This window comes from Thrips palmi, unplaced genomic scaffold, assembly GCF_012932325.1.
Source record: "Thrips palmi isolate BJ-2018 unplaced genomic scaffold, TpBJ-2018v1 HiC_scaffold_4, whole genome shotgun sequence".
Lineage (NCBI taxonomy): Eukaryota > Metazoa > Arthropoda > Insecta > Thysanoptera > Thripidae > Thrips > Thrips palmi.
In genome coordinates this window covers 629,058-654,644 of record NW_023144631.1, presented here as the reverse complement: position 1 = coordinate 654,644, position 25,587 = coordinate 629,058, and the positions used below count along the sequence as shown (strand labels likewise).

The following is a 25,587-nucleotide window of genomic DNA, read 5'->3' as shown; positions in this document are numbered from 1 at the left end:
GGAGCGGCTGGAACGCGCTGACATCGACCTTGAGACTCCAGCTGGAGAGTATATTGGCCGCGGGGGAGGGGGAAGGGGAATGACAAACACACCAACAGAAAGGGCATTACGTGACGCTTTTGCTGCCTTTGCCCGCGCCGCTCGCGCAATCGAGAGCCGCGGCCCGCTTCCGGCGCCCCTTGACTGACTGACACTCGCGATAGATAGGGGTGGCCGAGAATAATGATGTCGAGCAAACAAAACGAAAATAAAGTGAGCGAGTGAGTGAGTGAGTGAGTGAGTGGGCGGAAAGGCCGTGGTATTTGAACCCGCACCCGCGCTGACAGGTGAGTGAGTGTGTGAGAGAGAGCGAGGGAGGTCTTGACACGCGTTATTGCGGAATGAGTATTCCAGCGTTCGCAATATCGCTCAGCGACTGCTCCGCCTGCCACACTTGCAGTGCAGGCACTTGCAGAGCAGTCACTTGCAAATGCGTGCGGCACGCTGCCCAGCTCAAAGCGGCCTCACGGCGAGCGCCATGTCGCGCCTCTCTGACATTTTGTGGCATCTGGCGCGGGGAAAGGAAAAATCGAACACATGCAAAAAGTGACGTAATTAAAATGCGGCGCGGCTTTCCCCGTCGTCGCCCTAGGTTTCCCTCCCGCCGCGTACCCACACTGGCAAGGTGAGCCGGTGCTCGCGCTGCAGCAGACCGACTCCGAGAGTCGTTCTCGTCGCTCTGCCTCTCTTGCACTCATGGGTCACCCCGTAGAGGTGCGAGCGAGACAGAGCGACGAAAACGACTCTCGGAATCAGTCCGCTGGTTGTCCGGACTCGGACGGGGCAGGACACAAGCGCCACCGGTGGTTGGCGGTTGGCGCCGAGCAAGGAGCACGCCGAGGTATCGCTATCAGTGCCGTGCATTGCAGCAGTGCGGTACCGTCCGCCGCAAAAGCGCGTCGATTCGCTGCATCCGGCGCCGCAGCCGGCAAGGCAGGCTAGGCCTCCGGCGCCGACGACGCTCCCTGCAGTGCACCGGCGCCGCCACGACAACACTGCGAGCCCCGAGTGTACTTGCGCGCAAGATACGCGCGCGCGGGCTGGATATCAAAGTGTCTCCCGGCGGCGACGTGGGATGTGGTGCTGGCTATGCTCTGCTCACGTAACCATGAAGACGGGGACGACCTTTCTTCTTTATTGCCACCCCGCCTTGCTGGAGCCACGAGGAAAAACAGCACGGCGCAGCAAAGCGCCCACCGCTTTCCTTCTCAAGATCAGGGCCTCGTTGGCACGGCTCGCACTCGCGCACCGCCACGCACTCCGCGGCCGTGCCGCCGTGCCGCCGCACAGTGGGCCAGAAGAACGGTGGGAGCGGTCAAAACTGTAGACGCGTTTTGAGCTCCATAGTCGCTAAATGGGACTCGAACCGAACGGAAGGAGGAATCCATTGGTGGGGTCACACGGTCGGTTCGAGTCCTTTTCAGCGACTCTGGAGCTCAAAATGCGTCTCGAGTTTTGGCCGCTCCACCGGTCTTCTGGCCCACTGTGCGCCGTGCCCCGGCGATGCTTTGGTGGTGTTTGCCGCGCCTCGGCGCGTGGCGAGTGTGCTGCAGATTTAGCAGGCCAGGCTGCGCTTCTCGTGAAGCCTAGCGCCGGTGCAACCAGATTGCACTGCAGGCTGCTGCCGAGCAGCGCTTGCGTCGCTCTGTCTTTCTCGCACCCATGGGCCGTGCCTGCCGTGCCGTGGGGGCGCCGTGGGGGTGCGAGAGAGACAGAGCCCGCTGCGCGCCGCTCCGATGCACCCACATGCCCCGGCGAGCCACCCCATCATTTCGCCATTTCGCCATTTAGCAGGCCGGAGCCCCAAAACGGCGGTCTCGCGCCGCCTGACGTGCCCCTTCCGGGTGGAGTGGGGGGAGTGCGAGAGCCGAACGCGGAGAGTGCGAGAGCCGAACGCGGAAAGCGCGCTCCACCGGGACGGCCGGGCTATCGGCCATGCCCTGGCCATGCAGGACAGGGGCTGCGTCGCTCCGTCTCTGTCGCACCCTTACGTGACGCCCCATGAGTGCGAGAGAGACAGGAGTGACGTCGCCTCCGGGCGGGCCGCCAGCCGAGTCGCGCCGCCCCGTTGGCGACAATGCACCACGTGACGTAAGGCGTGTCTATCTCCTTCCAAATCGCCGAACGGTTCGACGGCGGCGACGGCGGCCCACGACTGTGCCCTTTAGGAGCTCCTAGTGTGGCCACCTTGAAATTCGCCTAAACCAGAACCGCCTCTAAGTTGTAGCCCAAGTGGGCTGGCTGGAGCGGGGGAAGGGGGGCTGGGCATAAATCAGGTTGCGCAATTTTCAATTTCAGACGAGACGGTAACGTCCCAACATAGTGGGCCAGATGACCGGAGGCCAAAATTCTGAACGCGTTTTCAGCTCCAGAGTCGCTGCTGAGACTAGAACAGCTGACCACAACAATGAATTGCTCTCCGAAAGAGGAATCCATTGGTGGGGGTCACAAGTTCGGTTCGAGTCCTGTTGAGCGACTCTGAAGCACCCCTCAGGGAGAACGAAAAAGTCCAAATTATGTCAAAATGACCTCAAAATGAGTGATCTTTGGTCAAAATTTGGTTCATTTTGACGTCCAAATGACATCAAGATTTGATTTTGACTATCTGTTCTCTTTGGGCTGGAGCTCAAACTGCGTCTAGAATTTTGACCGTCTCCACCTGTTCTCTGGCCCGCAGTGCCTCGGTGACGTCGCCGGCGAACGACGTTCACGGACGACCTCCTTATTCAATTCCTACCCAGTATGAGAAATAGTGGGGACGGAAGCCCGGCGAGGAAGGCAGCGGCATAATTTGCATGGCGTTGCGGTAATATGCGCCGCCATGCCCGCTCTAAACGAAGAACTGAAGCGTGGCGCGTGGCAGGGCAGTCAGTAGTGCCAACGTCGGTAAACAAATGTGGCGGGGCTACCAGCCGCGACCGCTGCAGCGTGCCGCCTGCCTGCCTGCCGGCCAGTGTCCCGTTCAGTCACTGCACTCGGTTTGCAAAACGCAACCGTCACCGTCCTCAAAGCAGCGTGTAAACAAGCCGAGCTTTCCAGTGGTTCCAGTGATCCAAAGTCAGGCCTTCATCCGATATCAAAAGTCTAAAGTTGTATCCATCGACCGCCCTTCAGTACCCTTCAGCCGATCCACTGCGTTGGCGTGTGGCGCGAACACCAGTGAGCAGCGCCCCTAGCGGCCGAACCCAGCACTCGCCATCTCCTCACAGCCGCCGGCGGCGGCGGCGCGCCGGCTCGCGCTGGTGACTACACTTACTTGACGGTCGCTTAAAAACAAACCAGATCCCGTAGTTTCCAGGGCGTCCGCTGGGAGTAAGGAACATTCAAGACTAGGACGAAGGTAGTGAGGGGACTGAAAGTGAGGAGGACGACCTCGTAAGGGACCTGCCCTGGGCATATATCCCCACTCCCGCCTCTGACGCCCTTTTGCGCGGTCTTCGAGTCGAGTGTGTCCCGTTCGCTCTCGCTGTCGTCTGCGCTTGCTCGCCGGACCAATATATAGGAAACAGATTCACGTATCTGCGAGGCGTCCGCTGGGAGGGAGAAACAACATCTGTATGGGTAATAACATGAATAACATGGGCAAGTACCTGAGCTCAAAAATAATCTCCCTCCCGTCTCTGACGCTGTTTTGGTGTAAATCCTACTGTTTTAAAGCGCAGTCATCACACGGAGTGCGTTCGCTCGCGCTGTCGACTTCGCTTACTTGCCGGCGGTATATAATCACTGCAACATGACTTACTGGCAGGGCGTCCGCCGGGAGTCTGGTACCGATGAAGATGGTGATGATGAAAATGATGATGATGACGACGACGACGACGTTGTTGTTGGCCCCTGTGGCATATCCTAACTCCCACCTTCGACGCCTTTTTACTTGAGCGCCGATTGCGGCCGGCAAATTCTGTCGCATTGTCGCATTCCTTCTTAGTTCTTTCGTCGTTCTATCTCTGTTGCTCTCATGGGGCGGGTGTGTCACGTGGGATAAGGGTGCGAGAGAGAGAGAGAGAGAGAGAGAGAGAGAGAGAGAGAGAGAGAGAGAGAGAGAGAGAGAGAGAGAGAGAGAGAGAGAGAGAGAGAGGGAACGGCTTATTCGCTAGGGTATTATTTTTCAGTACAATTTTAGAACGGAGGCGAAAACAGCTTTGGCCAGCTCAAACAGTTCCTTTTTCTAGCAATTAAACTTCATTGCCCTCAACGTCCCACGTAATGCTGTCAGCCTGAGATCGACACAGGGGCCCAGGATTCACCAATCGACCTGCTAGGCACCCCCAAACACAGGGCGGCAGCGCGCGGTCGCGGGGCGGGGAGATGGAGAGGGCAAGACGGCGCGCGGTCGGCGCTACCCCGCGCTTGCAGGTCAGGCATCGGCGACACTCCTAGCGGGGCCCCTTCGCTCTCGCTGACGACCCCGTGTGCTGCGCCCGGGTATATATTAAAGTTGCCTTCTGTACCGAAGCGACGTCCGCAGGGATGGGTGCTCAATCATGATGACCACGGTGATGGTGGAGTAATGCCGGATGGCGCGCGGCGCGACGTGACGCGACGTGAGAACCCTTAGCACTCTCCCGTTACTCGACGTCATTTTGACCCCATCGAGGTTCTTTTCGCCGAACCTTTTCTAGGCACACAGACCGCTAAGACGCACGCGCACGTCGGCGACACACCACCGTAAAAATCGACGCGGTACGGAAAGCTGGTACGCCGGTAATTCAGTATGCACATTCATTGTTGTCTGGTTGGCGTGGCAGCGCGACTGCAAATAACGTCAAGGCCAGGCGAGGCGCTGCCGATTCCGAACAGCGCTTTCGTCGCTCTGTCCCTCTCGCACGCGTCGGGCGTCCCGTCGGGGTGCGAGAGGGACGGCGACGCCGCGGCGGGCCCCGCCCTCGAGTGAATGTGAGCGGCGCGCGCATCGGCGTCGCGCGCGTTCGCGCCACGCGTGATCGGCGTGGACGCAATCAAGCGGATCAAGCGCGTCCCGGAAAAGCGGCTCGTTGTTGGCAGGTGTTCCAAGCCGCAGATGTCGCCGAGGAGTAATCCGAGCGATGCCGGAGGATCGCTTCGCCGCACAGTGGGCCAGAAGACCGGTGGAGGCGGCCAAAACTCTAGACGCGTTTTGAGCTCCAGAGTCGCTAAATGGGACTCGAACCAAACGTGTGACACCACCAATGGATTGCTCTCCGAACGAGGAATCCATTGGTGGGGTCACACGTCCAGTTCGAGGCCCATTTGGCGACTCTGGAGCTCAAAACGCGTGTAGAGTTTTGGCCGCCTCCGCGGCTCCGCCGGTCTTCTGGCCCACAGTGCGCCGCTCTGTCTCTCTCGCACGCTCGCGGGACACCCCGTGTGTGCGACAAAGACGGAGTGACGACACCATCCCACGGAATCGGGTGCACGCACGTGCTCGCTCGCGCCGTAATCGCGTTCCATTCCGCGTTACGAGGCGGAGATACCCCACTCGCGGGGATTTCTCGCGGCGATACCCCGCGCCGGCGGTCGCAGCAGCCGCTCGCGCCAGCACAGCCAGCAGCCGCCTCAAGCCTCGAGCGCCTGTGAACCTCGGGGTAGGCAACCCGTCCGACGCCCCTGCGCGAGTCCTGGGATGTTGCCTAGGTCACGGCGTTCGTCTCCCCCAGGTCGCCGTCAACAGTTTGTGAAATGAGAACCGTTCTGGACTTTTGTTTTTGAATGTCGTCATTTTTCCGTAGATCTTATTTCAGATCATTTTATGTCATCAAATCAATAAGCTATTTTTCCGTAAAACTTCTTTCAGATTACTTTGGTTGCGTGAAAAGGTTTCTGTCACAGTATCTTTCTTTTTTGGATGAGGGAGGTTTTTTTCGGGGGTTTGAGATTCAATGAAGGAAGACGGTCAGCGGGGTTCGTGTGTATCACTAAGGTCAATTTATTATTAATTTAACAGGATCTATCAACAACACACCCTCACCGCGGAGCGCTGGCCCCGCGGGGGTGCCTTAAAAACTTAACAATAACACAAAACTTATTGTGAGGATCAGTCGAGTGTGGGCGTGCTGGAGCAGCCCCGGCAGTGGGCCGCGGACGTCGCGGGCCTTCCCGAGGCCGCCCCGGCGATGGCTCATGCGCCCATCACGAGGGTTCTGCCGCGGAGGGCAGGCTGGGTCGCGGCGGTTGCGCAGCGGCCAGGACGACAGGGAGCTCTCAGTCCTCGCAGGACTTGACGAGGGGGTGGAGGACGACCTGGGCACCCAGGCAGCCGACCTGGTTCTGGATGTAGTCGTTGAAGTTGGACTCGATGACCCACATGAGCCTCTTGTAGCCGGGGACGACCTGGGTGGCCAGGCGGCAGTCGTTGCCGTGCTGCACCAGCTGGAAGTTGTCGGGCTTGAAGCAGGTCTCGGCGTTCCACATGTAGATGTCAGAGCCGCCCTTGGAGCGGAAGAAGAGGTTGGAGGCACCGTCGGTACCCAGGATGACGATCTTGCCGTTCTTGGGGCCGACGTCGGCGACCACACCGTTGACGGAGCCGCGGCGCAGGTTGCAGGACTTGATGGCGAACAGGCGGCAGCTGGACAGGTAGGTGAAGACGATGAGGTTGTTGTTGTCGGGGCGGCGGATGAGGGCCAGGTACAGGACGTCACGGTTGGCGCCTCCCAGGAGGACGGCCTTGGGGAGCACGACGCGGAAGCCGCGGTTGGCGGTGATGTCGTAGACCAGGATGGCACGGGTGGCGGCGTCGGAGACGTACAGGTAGCACTTGCCGTCGGGGGTGTAGTCCACGACCAGGTACTGCAGACGGCTGGAGGCGCACACCAGGCCGGACAGGTCGATGCTCTTCACCAGCTTGCCGGTCTTGATGTTGTAGCCGACGACCTTGGGGGCGCAGCGGCGGATGGGGTTGTCCAGGGTGTTGACGATGCCGACGTCGAGGACCCACAGGATGTCGTTGACGTCCAGGAACAGGTCGACGACGGACTGGAGGGCGTCACAGTTGCCTTCCTCCTGCTGGGACCAGCACGGCCAGGGCACCAGGGTGGGGGCGCAGTCCTTGTCCTTGAGGTTCAGCTTGGAGAGGGTGAAGGGCACGCCCTCGCGCAAGCGGGGGGTGGCCACGAACACGTCGGAGCCGGAGATCTGGACGCGGGTGGCGATGATGTTCTTGGGGATGTACAGGCCGGACTTCTTGTAGATCTTCTCGGTGGACGCGCAGGGGAAGTTGATGTTGTTGCCGTTGACGTACACGGACAGCTCGTTGAGGAGCTCCTTGTCGCAGGAAGCGGATGCGGCAGCAGCGCAGGCCGCGACCAGGGCACACGCCAACAAGAGCCTCATTTTTCTGGAACAACGGAACGCCAAGTTTGTTAGAAAAGACCGTTTTCTCAAATGCAACATTTTGTACGAGAGGGAAAACGACCGGTCGGTGAGCCGAGAAAAGCCGGTGGCAATGAAACAATTAAATTCCGTCAAAAAAAGGGGGGCCAAAAAAATTGAAAAAATGGTTATAGACGAGCTAAAATTTTAACTGACAAAAATGAAGCAAGGGAACAAGAGACTTTATAGTATAAATGGTTAAATTGAAATTTGGGGATCACCAAGCTAGTTTCTGATTGTTGTCCACCCCTCGTTGACGCATTCACCTCACTCACACAATCACTCATAGATTAACTCACTCAGTCACTCACAGATTCACTCACACAATCACTCACTGATTCACTCGCATTCACTCACACTTTCACTCGGACTTTGATGTCACAGTCACTCACAGATTCACTCACTCACTCTCACTCACTCACTCACTCACTCACTCACTCACACACTCACTCGCAGATTCACTCACACGTTCACTCACACGTTCACTCACACGTTTACTCACAGATTCACTCACACGTTCACTCACACATTCACTACCAAACACGCACACACACACGCGCGCGCGCGCACGCACGACTCGGACGCACTTGTTCACTGTCTTGAAGCACTATCACTTATCACTGGCAGCGCCACGGAGACGCGGCACGCACTCTTACCTGTTTTAACTTTTGACTGATCCGATGAAGACTAGTGTTGGCGGGGCAGTGGCTGACTTCAGCCGTTGTTGGACTCTTTTATACCGGGGCTAACTCTGACGGCTAATATGACCTACCTACCGCCGCCGCCCGGCCGCCGCGGCGCCCCCCTCCCCAGCACCCTCCCTGCCGTGCAGCCATGGCCGACGGCGGGGCGCGTCGCGGGGCCGCGTCGTGGGCCGCGAAATGCAACAAACAGTGGGCGGACGAGACGAAGCACTCCGGGGCCCCGAGGGGCGCTCTCGGGGTGGAGGCATCGTGGCGCGGCCGCAGCCAAGCGGGGCTCTGGTCCAAAACCGGCGCCGGACCATGTCATGAAATAAAGAGACGGTCGGCCGGCGTGAGCAGCGCAGAAATACAAACGAAAATCGGATACCTGTGTGTGAGAGAGAGTCGCGCTTTTTTCTCGGTGTGTGTGTGTGTGTGTGTGTGAGTGTGTGGTCGAGCTAATGTCCCTGTGTGTAAGTGCGTGAGTGAGTGAGTGTGTGTATGTGTGTGCGTGACTGTGTGTGTGTGCGCGCGTCCGTGGGTGCATGTGTCTGAGTGTGTGTGGGCGTGCGTCTGCGAGAGTGCATGCGCGGCGTAGCCGGGGCCGTGGACCACATGTGTCGCTGCTTTCGAGGGTGTGCATGTGTGGTTTCCACCCTTGGACTCCTTCCGGAGGGGTGAATTTCCTTTGTTGTGCATGGACCAATTTTATGAATAGGTCACGCCGACGTCCCGAACTTTCCTGCAGGTGTCAAGCACCCTTCTTCAGGCCATCCGCGCGCCACTTTTTCTCTCGCCACATTTTTCTCCACAATTTATTTTTGTATTTTGTTCTTGGTCTGGTCTTTTGCTCCCCTTCACGTCTCACTTCACCGCCACTCAAAAATTTGATGCGTTGCTCTACACCTGGTACTGGCTGTGGCTCGGCCTGACTCGGTCTGGCTCCGCCACTGGTTCTCTGGATGTGGCTCGGCCTGGCTCCGCCACTGGTTCTCTGGATGTGGCTCGGCCTGGCTCCGCCACTGGTTCTCTGGATGTGGCTCGGCCTGGCTCCGCCACTGGCTCTCTGGATGTGGCTCGGCCTGGCTCCGCCACTGGTTCTCTGGATGTGGCGCCGCCTGGCTCCGCCACTGCCACCGCGGCCCGATGTCGGTCGCTCGCCACGCAGAATCTCTGTATCGCCAGCCGCGGCCGGCGATCGGCCGGCTCGGCGAGCAGCGTGCCCGGGTCGGGCCGACCACCCTCCCTGACACTGCACATTGTGCTGCAAGTAGGTGAGGCGGCGGAACTAGGTCGCCTCGCCGCGGCCGCTGGGGCGTGCGTGGCCTGGCGCTGGGCGTCTGTCCGCCCCGCCCCGCCCCGCCCCACCCCGCCCCGCCCCGCCCCGCCCCGCCCCGCCCCGCCGCACGCGTCGTGAGCGCGGCGCGGCCATGGCCGTGCAGTCTCCGGGCCAGGGGAGGAGAGCGGGACCAGAGTCACACCGGAAGGATGGTGGGGGACGCACGTGGTTTTCGGTAGTCGTCGTGGTCGTTGCACCGCCTCTCCGTCCCCACTCCCGCCCTCCCGCCCTCCAGCACCCCCCTCCCCCCACCCCTCCCCCTCCCCCCTCCACCCACCCCCTCGGGCGCGGCATGCATCTCGAGCTGCGCCGCCGTGCCGCTGGCTGCCTACCCGCCAGGCGGCCGCCAGGACGCCGAGGACGCCACGAACCCACTGCCTTTGCCACCCTTTTGCGCCCCCGGGGCTGGCGACACGGCGCGGCAGGGCAGCGGCCCGGCGGAACTTGCTGGAAAGAAAGCCACGCCTGACGTCATCGACGCGGCTGTGGCGTCGCGAGCGGAGACAGCGGAGACGAGGGTCTTGAACGGGGCCAGGGACACGCGCATCTGCGCAGCGTGCGGCGGGGAAGAAACATTTTCTGGTGGGACATTTACTCAAATCGCGGCGCAGAAAAGCCGCAAAATATCTACCCCAGTGGCGCAATCGGTTAGCGCACGGTACTTATACGTCAGTGCCTGTGAGCGATGCCGGGGTTGCGAGTTCGAGCCTCGCCTGGGGTACAATTTTAGTGGGCCCGGAAAATTATTGTTATTGATTTCTAAGTATCCAGTAGCACAGTAGCCGTGTTCTGGTGCTACATTCAGGGAGCGATGCGAGGATGGTGAATTCTTTCAGGATATCCTTTTATGAGCTGCTTTTCGGTCAAGAGTTGAATTCCCTCAACCAGATTTAGTAGAAGCCCCAGTGGCGCAATCGGTTAGCGCACGGTACTTATACGACAGTCTCTGTGAGCGATGCCGGGGTTGCGAGTTCGAGCCTCGCCTGGGGCACATTTTTTTCTGACCCTAGTTTGAAGAATTCTAAAATGTGGACTTGAAAACTGTGGCAGTTTTCACCAGCCCCAGTGGCGCAATCGGTTAGCGCACGGTACTTATACGACAGTCTCTGTGAGCGATGCCGGGGTTGCGAGTTCGAGCCTCGCCTGGAGCACATTTTTTTCTGACCCTAGTTTGAAGAATTCTTAAATGTAGACTTGAAAACTGTGGCAGTATTCACCAGCCCCAGTGGCGCAATCGGTTAGCGCACGGTACTTATAGGACAGTGTCTGTGAGCGATGCCGGGGTTGCGAGTTCGAGCCTCGCCTGGGGCACATTTTTTCTGACCCTAGTTTGAAGAATTCGAAAATGTAGACATGAAAACTGTGGCAATTTACACCAGCCCCAGTGGCGCAATCGGTTAGCGCACGGTACTTATACGACAGTGTCTGTGAGCGATGCCGGGGTTGCGAGTTCGTGCCTCGCCTGGGGCAGTGTTTTTTCTTGTTTTCTTCTTGTTGATCCTCTTCCTAAAATCCTAGTTTACAGTGCGAGTCGTGGTGGACCGGGCATTTTCGCATCCAACTGGACCTCGGCGACGGCACGTTCAACTCAACGGGGCACTCAAGCACCCCGGTCGCCACCGGGGTGCCCGCCGCCGTCGAGCCGGCCGGCTGTCCGTCGTCGGCGCGTTGGGGCCGAGCGGGGCGCCCCGGAGATGCGAGGCAGGCCGAGGGCCGAGGCAGGGGTGGGGGTGGGGCGGCTAGTCGACGGCACTGCCGCGAATTTGGGCCGCGGTGTTTGCTGTCGGCGAGCGCGGCGGCGGCGGCGCGGCGGGCGTAGGGTGGCGAGGTATAAAACGCCAGCAATGGTGTCGCCATGAGCCAGAACAGCACGACCTCCTCCACCGGCTACACTTTTCTCACGACAGACATACAAAAGGTAAGTCGAACGAGCGCCGTCGCGGATCGAAACGCGCGTGTGTTAGGTTAGGCTCGAGACCGAGACTGATAAGTGCGTGATTTGTAAGTGTGTTTTCCGCGATAGAACAGAGTTTAAAGTGCTTTCAGTTCATCAAGAGATATCAACATAGTGATTTTTGATTTTTCACCAATAACCTTCGTAATTTGATTGACCACCGTCGTGCTAATTTTTGACCACTGTAGTGCAGATTTTTTCTGGCCACCGTAGTGCATTTTTGACCGGCACGGCGCTATTTTTTGACCCCACATTTTATCTGGTCACCCTACGTAGTGCTATTTTCTGACCGCTGTAGTGCAATTTTTGACCACCGTAGTGCACATTTTTTCGGGCCACCGTAGTGCAATGTTTTTGACCACCGTCGTGCAAATGCTTTTGACCAGCGTAGTGCCCATGTTTGACCTGCGCCACTTGACTGACGTTGCGCTTCGCCCTTTGCCCCCAGGTGTGAGGATGTCGATCCGCGGCGCGCTCCTGCTCGCGCTCGGCCTGGCCGTGGTGGTGGCCCACGCTTCAGCCATGACCTGCAACTGCGCACGCTGTGCCGGCGCCGTGACCCCCGCCTTCCAGGGTGGCGACTCGGCTGAGCAGCAGACCGCCGTGGCTCCCCGCTCCTCCCCCGCCGTGCAGTGGATCGGCGGCTCCTTCGTCTGGCCCTGCGTCTCCACCAAGAACATCTACAAGCAGTCCAAGCGCTACGTGCCCAAGTCTGTGATCGCCACCCGCGTCCAGATCTACGGCACTGACGCCTTCCTGGCGCTGCCCCGCTTCAAGCCCGGCGTCCCCGCCACCCTCGTCAAGGTCAGCCTGAAGCACCGCGGCTGCCAGGCCGAGCTCACCCCCTTCCCCTGCTGGGCCGTGCAGGAGGAGGGCAACTGCGACCAGCTGCAGTCCGTCGTCGACATCTTCCTGGACTCCGCCAACATCCTGTGGGCTCTGGACGCCGGTATCGTCAACACCCTGGAGCAGCCCGTGCGCCGCTGCAGCCCCAAGGTCATGGCCTTCGACGTCAAGACCGGCAAACTCGTCAAGTCCGTTGACCTGTCCTCCCTGACCTGCGCCGCCAGCCGCCTGCAGTACCTGGTTGTCGACTACGCCAAGGACGGCCGCATCTTCCTGTACATCTCCGACGCCGCCACCCGCTCCATCATCGTCTACGACGTGACCTCCGGCCGCGGCTACCGCCTGGTGCTCCCCAAGGCCGTGACCCTGGGCTGCGGCAAGACCGACGTCCTCTACCTGGCCCTGTCCCGCACCGAGTGCGGCAACAACGTGCTGTTCTTCACCTACCTGTCCAGCCAGCGTCTGTTCTCCATCAAGACCGCCTACCTGCAGTCCGGCAGCACCGCCGGCCGCGTGCACGACCACGGCGTCAAGAGCAGCAAGCTGGTGCTCCTGGGTACCGACGGCGGCCGCCACCTGTTCTTCCGTTACGAGGGCTCCAGCGAGATCCTGCGTTGGGACACCAACACCTGCTTCAAGAGCGACAACTTCCAGGTCGTGTACACCAGCCCCAACTGCCTGCTCGCCACCCAGGTCGCCGCCGACTACAAGATCCAGCGCATCCGCATCCTGGAGAGCAACTTCCCCGACTACATCCTCGGCCAGGTCGGCTGCGGTGCCTACCAGGTCATCAACGTGATCGACTGCCAATAAGGTGCTCGACGATGATGAGCCTTGCAGTGTGCACGGCGGGTTCGCCGCGATAAGACTGAACTACATCAGCCCCCACCTCCTGCGGCGGGCCGGACCCAGGCGACATGGGTCCCTTGTTAAGTTTGTTGTAATGTGTGCGTGTGTGTGTGATTGTGTGTGTGAATGTGTCACGGTCTGTGACAAAAACCTGAGCTGTGTAAGTGTGAATGAAATAAATGACTGATACATAAGCTCCTACCAAAACTGCCTTTCGTTTCAACTTATTGCAACTCCTGAAAATAATCCTCTGCTGAAGACTTCACTTAGTTGTATTCAAATCGACTTTAGTACACATTCAAATGCAAAAATGAAAACAGAAAAGAAATGATACTTAAAAGTTCAAAGGCATTGAAAAAGGGGAATAAATTCCGTTCAAGGGTAAAAAAATAAAAACAGTAAAGAAATGATAAAACATATTTGAAAAGAACGCAACGTGAGTAATTTCACTTTGAAATTGAGAAAGGCACAATCAAATCCCGAGAATAATGAAGCACGAAACATCTCCGTCGTCAACACTCGGCATTTGACATTGACATCGCAACGCCAACAATGCGCATAGGGAAAACGGTCCTCTTGTTGAGTTCACTCGGCCGCGGCTTTTATCCATTCATTTCTACGGACGATCTGAGCAGAGCTCGCGGCAGCAGCGACGCCATGGTGCGCACGCGCCACGGAGTCAAAGTGGGTGACGGCCTCCTGTCCACCACGACGACGACGGCCACGCCCTCCACGGTGGCGAGGGGGCCGGGCGCGCCGTCGCCGAGGCCTTTGAAACGGAGAAACAGCAGCACAGACGTAAGGCCACAGCCTGTTCCAGACATGAAAGACTTGACTGTCAAAAAGGCGTTCCTCTTCGGTCATACATTTGGGAGGGGAGCCTCACAAATCCTCGTTTCTGTACAGTGTCCTTCCGGCGCCACGGTGACCATCAACGAGGGCGGCTGCAGCCGCGTCATCCCGGTGGACGTGATCATGAGCAGGAAGCTGAGGGTGGTCCTGGGGCACTGCAGCGTCGGCGGCAAGCCGACGGCCGTGGCCGCGCTGCCCTCCCTGGAGACCCTCTCCCTGGTGGAGGGGGCGGCGGCCCGGCGCGGCCTCGGCGAGGGTGACGTCGGGGGAGCGGCCGGCGGCGACGCGCCCCCGCAGAAACCGGCCATGGAGTGAGCAGCCGACAGCGCTGCTATCCTCGTCCTCGCGCGGTAGCAGTGTAGCCAGCCACATAAGTAGGCGAAAATTCCCGCTATGCATCAGTGTCCAAGGGGTTGCCAACCCGAGCAAGCCAGCCAAGGCCAGACTTTGCCTAGCAGGCAAGCTGCGGTGGGCTGAGGTGCATAGCGAGGATGTTCACCTACTCATGGTGGCACACTGCGCGGCGGGAAACCACATTCACATTAAAACTTTCGGTGTGTCTGCGCAGGAGCCAGGACCTGGCGAAGCAGGCGGTTCCCCCCAAGAACGGCCTCTGGGCGCGCGTCGTGCAACTATCCGGACGCGTTCTGCGGCCGCTGCTGATGTCGTGAAGTCGAGCACCGCGACGAGGAGGAGGAGGACGACGACGTGCTCGTCGTTACAGTGGCGTTACCACGGTGCACGCGGTGTCCGGGGCGGGGCGGCCCGGGCGGCGATAGCGGCCTAGCGCGCTCCGGCGGCCGATGGGTGGCCTACCTCCACGGCGAAACTAGCGCTCGCGTCGTCGGCCGTCCTGCGCACCACGAAGGACGACGTTCTCGTTTTACGATTCTGCTTCGTCATCGAGCTGTTTGGAATTACAGAATGTCTGAAATTAAATGCGATGCATGAGGGCAAAGTTGGCGAGCCGATCGTCGGGCAGGAGGACTTCGACCGCTGAGCGGTGCACTCGCTCGCTCCTGGAAGATCTCGGGGAATGTCTGGAACGCCGAGACGCTGGCCGAGAATGGCAAAAAGTACATCACCACGCCGCTGTCAAACAGAGGAAAGCCTCCGTCATCATCGCAAATCGCAGTGAGACGAAACAATTCTCACTCTGGCTAATTTCTCCCATTTCGGAAACTTTAGCGGCGGAAAGCAGCCGCAGGAACCGCCTAGCGACACGTCCAACGGAAGCTTGCTCCGTTTGCTCATGGGAGTCACCGGGAGAACCGTGGTTTTTCCAAAGGCGACAAAAGGCGCTAAGTACACGGAACCTACGCAGCGCGACGCGAGCCCGCCGCGTCCTGCCCGCGTGACGCTGGAGGAAATACCTGCCCACACGCACACGCGCACATACACACACACACGCTCACACTCACAGGGCTGCAGCGGAGCGGTAAATGACAGTCTGAACGCCGCACGACTGTCGCCCGCCGCCGGATTCGGATTCGGCAGGAAGGCGGGCATCAAAACTGTACCCGCCTCCGCCGCGGTCGCTTCTCCTCTTAATTGCGGGCGCGTCATGCCGAGCGAGGAGGCACACCGTCGAGGGAGTTGAACCCTCCGGGCGACGGTATTGAGCGACGGCGGCAAGCCCAGCGTCAACAAACGCATCAGCGGCGTCCGGCCGTGCGGCATGAAAACGAGCGGGCTTCCTAATGCACTCCGTGACCGTCCTGCCATTCAACGACCGCCACGTGCCCCCGCACAGTGGGCCAGAAGACCGGTGGAGGCGGCCAAAACTCTAGACGCGTTTTGAGCTCCAGAGTCGCTAAATGGGACTCGAACCTAACGTGTGACCCCCACCAATGGATTGCTCGGGGGTCACACGTTCGGTTCGATTCCAGTTCAGCGACGCAGGAGCTCAAAACGCGTCTAGAATTTTGGCCGCCTCCACTGTTCTTCTGGCCCATTGTGCCCCGCCTGGCCACGCAGACCCATTCCGAGCACGGCTCTCGTCGGCTTATCTCTCTCCCACCCTTAAGGGACGCCCCATGAGTGCGAGAGAGACAGGCTGACGAGAGCAGTGCTCGTGCTCGGCCCCGGCACTGGTATTAGTTACCGCGGCCCGCGGCGTTCAGCTAATTTCGGCGGCGTTTGTCGGCGAGCCTGGACTTCCCCGAACTGGTCGTGACTCAAACCAACTCAAACTCAGGGCGGGGGTGGGGGCGGCCTCGCTATAGCCTCGCTGCGGGCCGTCGTCCAGGTACCGCTCCTCAAGGGAAGGGGCGCAGTGCTGCCCGGCGTGGCGTGGCGGGTACATCAGTCGACGTCGACGGCCGCAGTGGTTGACCGCCACCGCCAGCAGAGTGCTTTCGTCGGTCTGTCTCTCTCACTCCGTGAGCTCCCACTCAGCCTGCAGTGCGTCGAACGCGGCGACGAGACGAGCCCCCACCAGGCCGCCACACCCTCCGCGTCGTCCGGCTCTCCGGGGGGCACCGCCGGGGCCGGGGCGGCCGCTCGCACCTCGAGGACTCCAGGCGCGAAGCGCGAAGGCAAGCGGCTCAAAATCCCGCCGGTCGCCCTGCCGTGAGGACCGTCACGACCGCGGCCAGTGCAGTGCGCGCGCGGTGGCCGCGCTTCGACTCGATACGACCGCCGGTCGCAGTCGCGTTCGATACCTCGACCCGCAAGGCCGCAACCCTCGACCGGCAGAGGCACCGCCTGGCCGGGCGGCGAGCACGACGCACTCCAAGAGCAGCGGCCGCATCGTCAGCAGCATGATCCCGCCGAGGTAAGGGGTTCGTCGGGGCAGAAAGGCGGCCGAGCCGAAAAGGGGCTCGCCCCAATCAAAACAAAGGCGGTGGATTTGTGTCATGACACAAACGCAGCCTGCGTCGTTCGAGGCTTCGACTTCGAGGCCGGCCTGCCGATGGACCGCTGGACTTGGCTGTCTGCACCGGCCGCTACAGCTGCGACAGTCTGAGACAGTTTTGGACCGTTTCCAAAGTCGGTGATGGAGTCACCGCCCTGGCCGGGCGCTTCACGCTCCAGTGGCGCGAGCGCGCGTGTTCGTGTATTGGTGTCCGCGGGCGTGTGCCACTGTAAAAGCCGCTGTGTGCAGTGCAGCGTGCGCGTGCGTGCGTGTCCACCGGTTTCATTCAGCAGCCTCTGCAGACTGATTCCGAGAGCCGTTTTCATCGCTCTGTCTCTCTCGCACGCATGACGCGTGCCGTTCAGGCGCGAGAGAGACAGCGCGGCGAGAACGACTCTCGGAATCGGTCTCCTTGCTGCCGCTGGCACGCGCGCCAGCGAGCGAGCGTCTTGGGAGCGAAGTGGCGGCGGGAACGACCGCGCATTTTCGCCAACACTCGCAGAATGTTTACTTGTTACGTGCGAGCCGCGGCCGGGCGGGCCCAGCCAGTGTAGTGGCGGCTGCACTTCACCTTGCTCTGCTCACTCACGCAGGCGAGGTGCAAGGTGACTCTGGCGGGGTGTGGAAACGAGACGCCGAATACACAACGAGCGCCTGTGTAAAAAATTAATTAAGAAACAAGTGTGTTGGCCAACTGATTTTTTTTCGACAGCTTATTGCCTGCGTGCGCTTGGCGGCGGCTGCGCCAACTAAATTGTAATTCCCGCGCGTACACAAACTTGCCGGCCGGTATGCACGCCGGAGCGAGTGCAGCAGACTGACGCCGAGAGTCGTTTTCGTCGCTCTGTCTCTCTCGCACTCATGGGCCGGCCCGTTCGGGTGCGAGGGAGATGGAGCGACTCTGGGAGTCAGTCTACTGGAGGGTGTGTTCGTTCTGGAGAGAAGCGGACTGGTCCCCAAGCAACGCAGGGGCGTGGTCTAGCCCGTCGTGAAGCTGGCTGAGCCGCACCAGCGTCAGACACGAAAAGTCTGAGAGGGCCTTGGCTAGCCTTGGCATTCCAGGGCGGAGGATGACGAGGTGGAGCTTTAGGTAATCCCGGAGTCCGAAGGAAAGGCCGCCGTTTGATCCCGAAGTGCTTTCGTCGCTCTGTCTCTCTCGCACTCGCGGGCATCCCGCAGGGGTGCGAGAGGGACAGAGCGACGGTAGCTCTGTCTGGGACCAAGGTGCAGAGGGCGCACCCGGCTCCCCTGCTTTCCATAGTCCCGATTCCTTTCGACCGAACGGGCCCACTGTAAGTAGAGCGCCCCTCGACCCGGCCGGCGTTCCATGCATGTTCCACGAACGGAAGTCAACGCCCGACATGAAACCGAGGCTGGGGTGGCACAGTGGGCGAGAAGACCGGTGGAGGCGGCCAAAACTCTAGACGTCTTTTGAGCTCCAGAGTCACTAAATGGGACTCGAATCGAACGTGTGACCCTACCAATGGATTCCTCGTTCGGGGAGCAATCCATTGGTAGGGTCACACGTTCGGTTCGGGTCCCATTTAGCGACTCTGGAGATCAAAACGCGTCTAGCGTTTTAGCCGCCTCCACCTGTCTTCTGGCCCACTGTGGGTGGCAAAGCAAAGCCGATGACTCGAAGAATGAATGAATCAATGAATGAACGAGTGAATGGAAGCGAAAGCTCAGCGCGCCCCGCCGCGGCACTTCCGGTTTCTTCGGGGGTTGGCGATCGGCAGGGGTGCCAACAATAACAACAACACATGTGCCAGTCATGGTGGCGCCGGCAGCCTGCGGCAGCCCCAGCGGCGCGGCGCACGTGTGGCCGGCAAGAGGGCCGCGTTGGCCAACGTGACGGCGACCACGACCACGACGGCGACGTGACCGTCGCGGCGGTACGACACATGCCGCCCCTTACGTCACGAAGACGCTCTTCTTCCTGTTCCCAAAAGTCCGGTCCGCCACGGTGACGCGTGGAGATCGGCGACCGCCACTTTGCTCGTTCGACTGCAATGCTCTTCTCGTGTGTTCGGCAGGTTGGCCGCCGTTGCGACGCTGCTGTGGCTGGCGGCGTCCTGCTCGGCCACCCTGCTGCCCGGCCTGGGGGCCCTGGGGGCGCAGGGCCGCCGCGGCATGGAGGTGGTGGCCGAGTGGCGCACCGTGGACTTCGTGTACCCGAGCAGGGTGGTGCGGGAGTCGGCCATCCTCACGGGCGAGTTCGTGCCCAAGAACGTGGTCGTCCTGGACGTCGACGCTTACGGAGAAGGTGAGGGAACGGCAAGGAGCCCGCATCATCTTCATCATCATCATTACATCGCATGTCAGACCCCTGCAAACCTTGCGCTTTCAACAAACATGTGACTGATGACTCAGAAAATTCCGCCATTAGAAAATGTTTTTGCCGAAAACAAAAAGTCGGCAATTATTATTAACCGGCGACGAAAGCAAAAGCCGGCGGCTCGTTTTTCAGGCGGCGAGTCGCCGCGGTAATATCGTTCCGTTCCACTTAGCAGCGGGCCTGGGCGCCACGGCGCCTCCAAGCGAGCCGACGCACAGTGGGCCAGAAGACCGGTGGAGGCGGCCAAAACTCTAGACGCGTTTTGAGCTCCAGAGTCGCTAAACAGGGCTCGAACAGAACGTGTGACCCCACCAATGGATTCCTCGTTCGTAGAGCAATCCATTGGTGGGGTCTCACTTTCGGTTCGAGTCCTGCTTAGCGACTCTGGAGCTCAAAACGCGTCTAGAGTTTTGGCCGCCTCCACCGGTCTTCTGGCCCACTGTGCGACGCCGAGCCGCCGAGCCAGCAGACTGATTCCGAGAGTCGTTTCCATCGCCCTGTCTCTCCCACACCTACTGGGGAAGTTCGAAAGGGACAGAGAGACGAAAACGACTCTCGGAATCAGTCTGCAGAGGGCCTACAGGGCCCACGGGGCGAGCAGCCGGCCGTAAAGTAAAGTACAACCGCGACGCCGAGACGGACGGCTGCCGACATGTCGCCGTGGCCGGCCGGCCGAGCCATGTCACGGAGTCGCGGGGGAACTTCCCACATGGCAACGCGGCGGCCTGAACGGCCGGCACACTGCACACCGGTCTCGGTGCGATTAGGCGGCCCGGGCCTGAAGACGAGTCATCGTTATCGGAGCGCCACCGGGGACATTGCGGCCCCGTGGCCTGCTTCCAGCCGCTAGCGCAAAGCGTAAAAACTTAACATTTTGTTTGCGAATTTTTGAGTTTTATTTCTTGAACGGCTGGGGATAAAAATGTGTGAGGCACTGGGTAACTTAACTTTAATTGGATAGTGTAAATTTAATTTGAAATTTAAGTTATAATGTTCATAACTTTTTTATCTCAAGCCATTTACGAGATATGGACCCCCAAAATCTCAATAAATGTATATGTGGATAAGTTTGCACACTCTGGTACAAATTTCTCATAGCCGTTGCTGGCGGCTGCACTGCTACTGCTGCGCCGCGACGCACAGACAGACAGGCAGACAGACAGACAGACAGACAGACAGACAGACCGCCGCCCCCACCGGCCCGGTCGAGCTTGCTGACCCACCACCTCGGCGAAGAAAGGCAGCGGACGGACAAAAACAGACAGGCGGGCTTCAAAAACAGTAGTTTGCGACTAAACTGCTGACCGGTCAGAGGGCCGTCAATACAGTACTAGCTGTCGCGTCAAACAGCGCTTCTAGTTTTCACTGGCCGCGTAAACTGCTGCGTCGCTGTCGTCCTGCCTGCGCGCCAGCTGCGTCCAGTTTCAGGAATCATTAACTAATTGATGAACTAATGGCGACTAATGGCAGTACGTCGTTCTGCTGCTTCCGCCGCGGACGGCGGCAGGTGGAAGCGATTCGGAGTGACTCTCAGTGATTCTGCCACGGCCTGCCGGATGCCCTTAGTCCTGCAGACTGATTCCGAGAGTCGTTTTCGTCGCTCTGTCTCCCTCGCACCTCCGGGGGCGGTACATGAGAGCTAGAGAGACAGACAGAGCGACGAAAACGATTCTCGGACTCCGTCTGCTGGCCGAGCCCAGCCTCCAGCCCTACAGCAATCTGGAGTGGCGGAGGGCTTCGCCTGGCTTTGCCGCGGCAAGTGCTCGCTCATCTCGAAGGCTACGCATCGCGTTTCCTGTTCCTGGTCAATGCCGCTAAAACACGGCGCTGCGTCGCGTCGCCGATCACCGCGCCCGCGGCGTCAGCGCCTCCGTCTCTCTCGCACCCTAACGGAACGCCTCTTCGGAGCGAGAGAGACAGAGCGACGAAAGCACTGTGTCGGCGTCGGCGGGCGGGTCTTTCTGGCGGAGTCCGTCCAGGTCGTCGACGGCGTCCTTTTCTCCGGCGTCCAGCCACCCGATCCCGAAGATCGCGTCGTCGGCCTGTCATCGTATCCCTACGGACCGCCCCATGAGTGCGACAGAGACAGAGCGACGCAACGTCCTGCGGAATCGGGCGGCACACAGTGGGCCAGAAGACCGGTGGAGGCGGCCAAAACTCTAGACGCGTTTTGATCTCCAGAGTCGCTAAATGGGACTCGAAGCGAACGTGTGACCCCACCAATGGATTGCTCTCCGAACGAGGAATCCATTGGTGGGGTCGATTCGAGTCCCATATAGCGACTCTGGAGCTCACAACACGTCTAGAGTTTTGGCCGCCTCCACCGGTCTTCTGGCCCACTGTGCGGCACGGGAGAAAGGCCGCACTGTGCCGCCACCATGGGTGACTGGCTGCCCGACGACGCCCTTTCACGCCGTTCCGTTCGCAGGAAGAAACGCGGTTCGCGGGGTTGGTGCGCGCGCCGCACAACGAGGGCCTCTTCCTGCAGGAAAGACAAAAGAAATTCGCGAACTGCAGTCGAGACCGTTGGCGGCGTCGGCTTTTTCAACTGCCGGTCCCTGCGCCGGTCCGCGGCGGCGCATTGCCCCCTCCACTTCCACTCGAAATGTCCGAACGGACGAGATGCGCGGCCTCACCGACACTCGAATTGTTCTGGTCGCGACCGTGCGCCTAGAGGCCAAAGCTGTTGACGGCAGTGCGTTCTGCGTGACCGCGCCGCGGCGACCACAAGCGTCGCCGTGTCCCCCCCCCTCTCCCCCTGCCACCGTGACCCCGTCTGCGACTCAGTCTGCTACCTGTCAGGCCATCGCCGCTCCGTTTCCTCGGTTTCCTCTTGTCCTGAGCCGCTGCCCGCTGCCCCGCCTCCCCCGCTCACACCCACACCCCTTTCTATCCAGGCAAGCACCAGCGCATCTTCGTGACCACGCCGCGGTTGAAGCCCGGCGTGCCCGCCACGCTGTCTGAGCTGTCCATCGAGGAGTCCATCGTGTCGCCCAAGCTGCGGCCCTTCCCCAGCTGGGCCTGGAACGAGCAGGGCGACTGCGACAACCTCATCTCCGTCTTCAGGACCTCGGTGAGGGCGAGGACGACGTTGGTGGGGTTGGAACGAGGGAGACAGGACGCACCGGTCACCTAGTCTGTTTCCCTTCCCCGCGCAGGTGGACCAGTGCGGCAGGCTGTGGGTGCTGGACTCGGGCACGGTGAACGTGTTCGCGGGCGCGGACCGCGTGTGCCCGCCCAAGCTGGTGGTGTTCGACCTGCGCGGCCGGGACGGCGCCGAGGTGGTGGCGCGGTACACGTTCCCCAAGGAGCAGCGCGAGCCCACCACCCTCACCATCACCGTGGCCGTGGACGTGCGCGGCCCGGACAGCTGCAGGGACGCCTTCGCCTACGTGGCCGACGTCACCGAGCCCGCCATCCTGGTGTACGACATGCGCAGGAATCGGTGAGTAATTCAGTGTTGCAACATGAGTTGGCAAAAAGTTAGGGGTAAATTGGGGAGGGAAAGAACTCGCCTACCTATGCGGCGACCCTCGGGGAGGGGGGCAAAAGGACAATTGCCCCCCCCCCCCCTTGGACCCCTAGATAGCCGCCTGAAAGGAAGGCAAAAAGCACCAATTTGCCCCTGTAAGTAGGCAAAAAGTGCTACTTTGCCCCCCCCTTGGGCCGAATCTGGATCCGCCACTGGACCCTGGAGGAGGCGAGCGGCAGTCCTGCGCCCGGCGAGTAGGCAGCCCAACCGGCACGGCTGAGGAAGGGGACGCACTGCCCAGGCGGAGGCTGCGAAAGTAGGGAGGGGAGTGGGGGCCTCAAAGCGGAGCTGGAGTGAGGCATGCCGACCTGCACTGCAGGTAAATTGAAAATGATAACTTTTGTCGTGATTCGGACTGACCTTCGCTTCGCAGGTCGTGGCGCGTCCTGAGCAACCTGCTGTACCCGTACCCGCTGCACGGCAGCTTCAAGATCAACGGCGCCGAGTTCGACCTGATGGACGGCGTGTTCGGCATGGCCGTGGGCCCCGTCATGCCGGACGGCGACCGCCGCCTCTTCTTCCACAGCCTGGCCAGCGTGCGCGAGTCCTGGGTGTCGACCCGCGTGCTGCGCAACCAGTCCAACTTCGCCGACGAGCCCATCCCCGCCGTGTCCAGGCTGTTCCACGTGTCGGAGCCGCGGAGGACGTCGCAGGCAGGCGCAGAGGTAAGAGCAGAGAATCGCTTGTGCAGGCGCGTAGGAACGTCAAAAAAGTTGGGGGGTCTATGTATTGCATGATGCCTACCTCGCAGGGGATTGACCCGGGGCAGCTCAAAAGGGGGGGGGGGGTGTCAGCTGACCCTCTGACCCGGTGCTTGCTACGCCACTGCTTGTCATCACAGCTTTTTCAAGACGAGTGGCAACCCTAGTCTCACCCCTTGTTGTGCCTGTGCAGGGCGTGGACGCGAACGGCGTGCTGTTCTTCGGGCTGCTGTCCGAGAACGCCCTGGCGTGCTGGAACACGCGCCTGCCCTACGTGTCGCCCAACCTGCACATCGTGGCGAAGGACGACAAGACGATGCAGTTCGCCAGCGGCCTCAAGGTGATCGGCAGGCACGTGTGGATGCTGAGCTCGCGCTTCCAGAACGTGATGGTGGGCCGCGAGCGCCCCGACGAGGTCAACTACCGCGTGCTGGTGGCGCCCATCGCGGACCTGGTGGCGGGCACGTCCTGCGCCGTGCCGGGCGGCCCGCTGGACAACCTGGTGGAGGTGGACACGGGCGGCCCGCTGTTCCGGCCGCCCTCCGCGGCGTACGGCGGCCTCTCGCCGTCCGGCTTCGGCAGCTCGTCGTCGATGTACTTCGGGTCGACGCAGCCCTCGTATGGGCCGTCCGGGCTGCACGACGCCCTGCACAGCCACCACGGCTACGGCTTCTCCCAGTACACGCCACACCCCCGGCCCGGCGCCAACACCCAGCAGCCGTCCTCGTACCACCAGCAGCACCACGGCTCCGGCTCGGGGCCCTCGGCGTCGGGGCCCTCTGGCTCGGGGTTTTCCGGCACGGGCCCCGGGGACTCGATCGTGTTTCGGGACCCAGTGGACCGTTTCTAAAGGCCACGGCCACCGCCACGGCCTCGTCGACGTGGAGGTGCGCAGGGTGTGCGCGGCCGTTGACGTCGACCCCGGCCTCGGCCTCGACGCGGACCTAGACTGGGAGGCTCGGTACCGCGCGGAGATGCACGCCGTGCTCAGCCTGTGGAGCGCCGCGCACTGGGGGCGTCCGGGCTGGGCGGACGACGGGGAGCCCGAGGACGACGACGACGACGACTAGGGTGTAGTACAGTGTAGTACAAAGCACGCGCCGCCTTTGCTGTATTTATTTTGTTGTTAGCGTACGAGAAGCGCCACACGGTGGCGGGAATGAAAGACTGCGTCCAACAACGAATGATTCCTACCTCGACACAGCCATAGTGTCATTCATTAGCATCGCTTATTTATTTTTGTAGTAATTTTCGTTAGGTATAGTTATTACAGAAGCTTTGTGATCTGAGTGCGTGTGAGAGTGTGATAGTTATGGTTGTAGCTTTAAGTCAGACGAGTATCAGTTGCCATGGAACTACTGTAGTTAAACTGGAAGTGCTCTGGAACCACAGTTTGCAGTGCAGTGTTATTTTTCAGGCACGCGTGTTTTTATTCTTCCTGACATTGCCTCAGTTTTATTCTGTTAGAGAGTTTGCACAGGGTACATAACTAATTTGCTTTCCAACGGGTATTAAATAAACGTAATTTTAAAAATCTAATGAGTCATAGTACACCGCAATTTTTAGAGCGTCCACCGTGAAGTACTGGTTGCATTATTGCAACAGTAGTACTTCTGTTTTTTTTTCTGATTCTCATTCAGCACAAACGTGGGATGGGAACGAGACATGTGAAGGGTCATAACATCTACTACTCTTGTTGTGTTGCTGTATGTCGCGATCGCAAAAACTCCGCTTGGTTTAAAAAGATGAAAAATGCTGTTGTTTCCATTGTGATAGCGTCCTTTACCACTGTCAATAAATTGCGCTGAGAAGGATGCCTGCTAGTGGCCGTTCCGGATGCAGACCCACCCACTTCCCCGACAGCCACATCCAAGCCCTAACTCTGACCGCGCCGCCGCCGCGGCTGGCCTGCCGCTGCACTGCAAGCGCGGCGCGTTGCCCAACACACACGTACCGCACCGTGACGCCGCGCGGCCAGCCCGCCGCTTTTTGACATTTAGCGCGCGAAAATTCAAAATGGATTCGCCAAGCCGCGGCCTGACTGACATTTCTCCCGTCGCTCACAGTTGCTCACCGATACTCACAGAAATAAATTGCTTTTCTTTTTGTCGTACTTGTTGTGCGGCAGCCCGCGGCCGCGGCAGCAAGGGAAGGGGTTCAAGGTTCACACTCGGCGCGCGCCGAAGCTGACGGAGGTCTTGATTTACAACCACCCGCTTCGAGGCGAAGCAAAGCCCGCTGTCGTAC

The 25,587-nt window shown here is 60.1% G+C and overlaps 4 protein-coding genes and 3 non-coding genes across 7 annotated transcripts; 6 read left to right on the top strand and 1 right to left on the bottom strand.

Moving 5' to 3' along the window:
• Positions 1-5,917: 5,917 nt before the first annotated feature.
• LOC117649371 (protein yellow-like) lies at positions 5,918-8,185 on the bottom strand. The gene is made up of 2 exons (XM_034392060.1): positions 8,046-8,185; positions 5,918-7,354 (listed from the first exon to the last, which is right to left on the bottom strand). Exon 2 carries the CDS (start codon positions 7,348-7,350, stop codon positions 6,220-6,222), a length of 1,131 nt encoding a protein of 376 aa, XP_034247951.1. The 5' UTR covers positions 7,351-7,354; positions 8,046-8,185; the 3' UTR covers positions 5,918-6,219.
• Positions 8,186-10,040: 1,855 nt separating this feature from the next.
• Trnai-uau lies at positions 10,041-10,132 on the top strand. Its single transcript is given in 2 exon segments — positions 10,041-10,078; positions 10,097-10,132. It is a non-coding gene; the product is annotated as a tRNA-Ile (tRNA).
• A 178-nt stretch (positions 10,133-10,310) lies between these two features.
• Positions 10,311-10,402, top strand: Trnai-uau. Its single transcript is given in 2 exon segments — positions 10,311-10,348; positions 10,367-10,402. It is a non-coding gene; the product is annotated as a tRNA-Ile (tRNA).
• Positions 10,403-10,630: 228 nt separating this feature from the next.
• On the top strand, positions 10,631-10,722 carry Trnai-uau. Its single transcript is given in 2 exon segments — positions 10,631-10,668; positions 10,687-10,722. It is a non-coding gene; the product is annotated as a tRNA-Ile (tRNA).
• Positions 10,723-11,199: 477 nt separating this feature from the next.
• LOC117649321 (protein yellow-like) lies at positions 11,200-13,261 on the top strand. Its single transcript, XM_034391958.1, has 2 exons — positions 11,200-11,329; positions 11,814-13,261. Exon 2 carries the CDS (start codon positions 11,822-11,824, stop codon positions 13,022-13,024), a length of 1,203 nt encoding a protein of 400 aa, XP_034247849.1. The 5' UTR covers positions 11,200-11,329; positions 11,814-11,821; the 3' UTR covers positions 13,025-13,261.
• A 249-nt stretch (positions 13,262-13,510) lies between these two features.
• LOC117649480 lies at positions 13,511-14,227 on the top strand. Its single transcript, XM_034392322.1, has 2 exons — positions 13,511-13,858; positions 13,967-14,227. The coding sequence occupies exons 1-2, from the start codon at positions 13,613-13,615 to the stop codon at positions 14,225-14,227; spliced, it is 507 nt and encodes a 168-aa protein (XP_034248213.1). The 5' UTR covers positions 13,511-13,612.
• A 2,208-nt stretch (positions 14,228-16,435) lies between these two features.
• Positions 16,436-25,154, top strand: LOC117649320 (protein yellow-like). Its single transcript, XM_034391957.1, has 6 exons — positions 16,436-16,688; positions 18,806-19,035; positions 22,005-22,180; positions 22,266-22,552; positions 23,013-23,304; positions 23,534-25,154. Exons 1-6 carry the CDS (start codon positions 16,675-16,677, stop codon positions 24,188-24,190), a joined length of 1,656 nt encoding a protein of 551 aa, XP_034247848.1. The 5' UTR covers positions 16,436-16,674; the 3' UTR covers positions 24,191-25,154.
• Positions 25,155-25,587: the final 433 nt, after the last annotated feature.

What these genes read in the sequence shown, in the direction of transcription:
- LOC117649371 (XM_034392060.1), bottom strand. Translation starts at nt 7,350, where the DNA reads ATGAGGCTCTTGTTGGCGTGTGCCCTGGTCGCGGCCTGCGCTGCTGCC.
- LOC117649321 (XM_034391958.1), top strand. Translation starts at nt 11,822, where the DNA reads ATGTCGATCCGCGGCGCGCTCCTGCTCGCGCTCGGCCTGGCCGTGGTG.
- LOC117649480 (XM_034392322.1), top strand. Translation starts at nt 13,613, where the DNA reads ATGCGCATAGGGAAAACGGTCCTCTTGTTGAGTTCACTCGGCCGCGGC. An exon ending in GGAGAAACAGCAGCACAGAC is followed by an intron (nt 13,859 to 13,966) that starts GTAAGGCCACAG and finishes GTTTCTGTACAG; the next exon opens with TGTCCTTCCGGCGCCACGGT.
- LOC117649320 (XM_034391957.1), top strand. An exon ending in TCTCCGTCTTCAGGACCTCG is followed by an intron (nt 22,181 to 22,265) that starts GTGAGGGCGAGG and finishes TTCCCCGCGCAG; the next exon opens with GTGGACCAGTGCGGCAGGCT. An exon ending in TACGACATGCGCAGGAATCG is followed by an intron (nt 22,553 to 23,012) that starts GTGAGTAATTCA and finishes TTCGCTTCGCAG; the next exon opens with GTCGTGGCGCGTCCTGAGCA.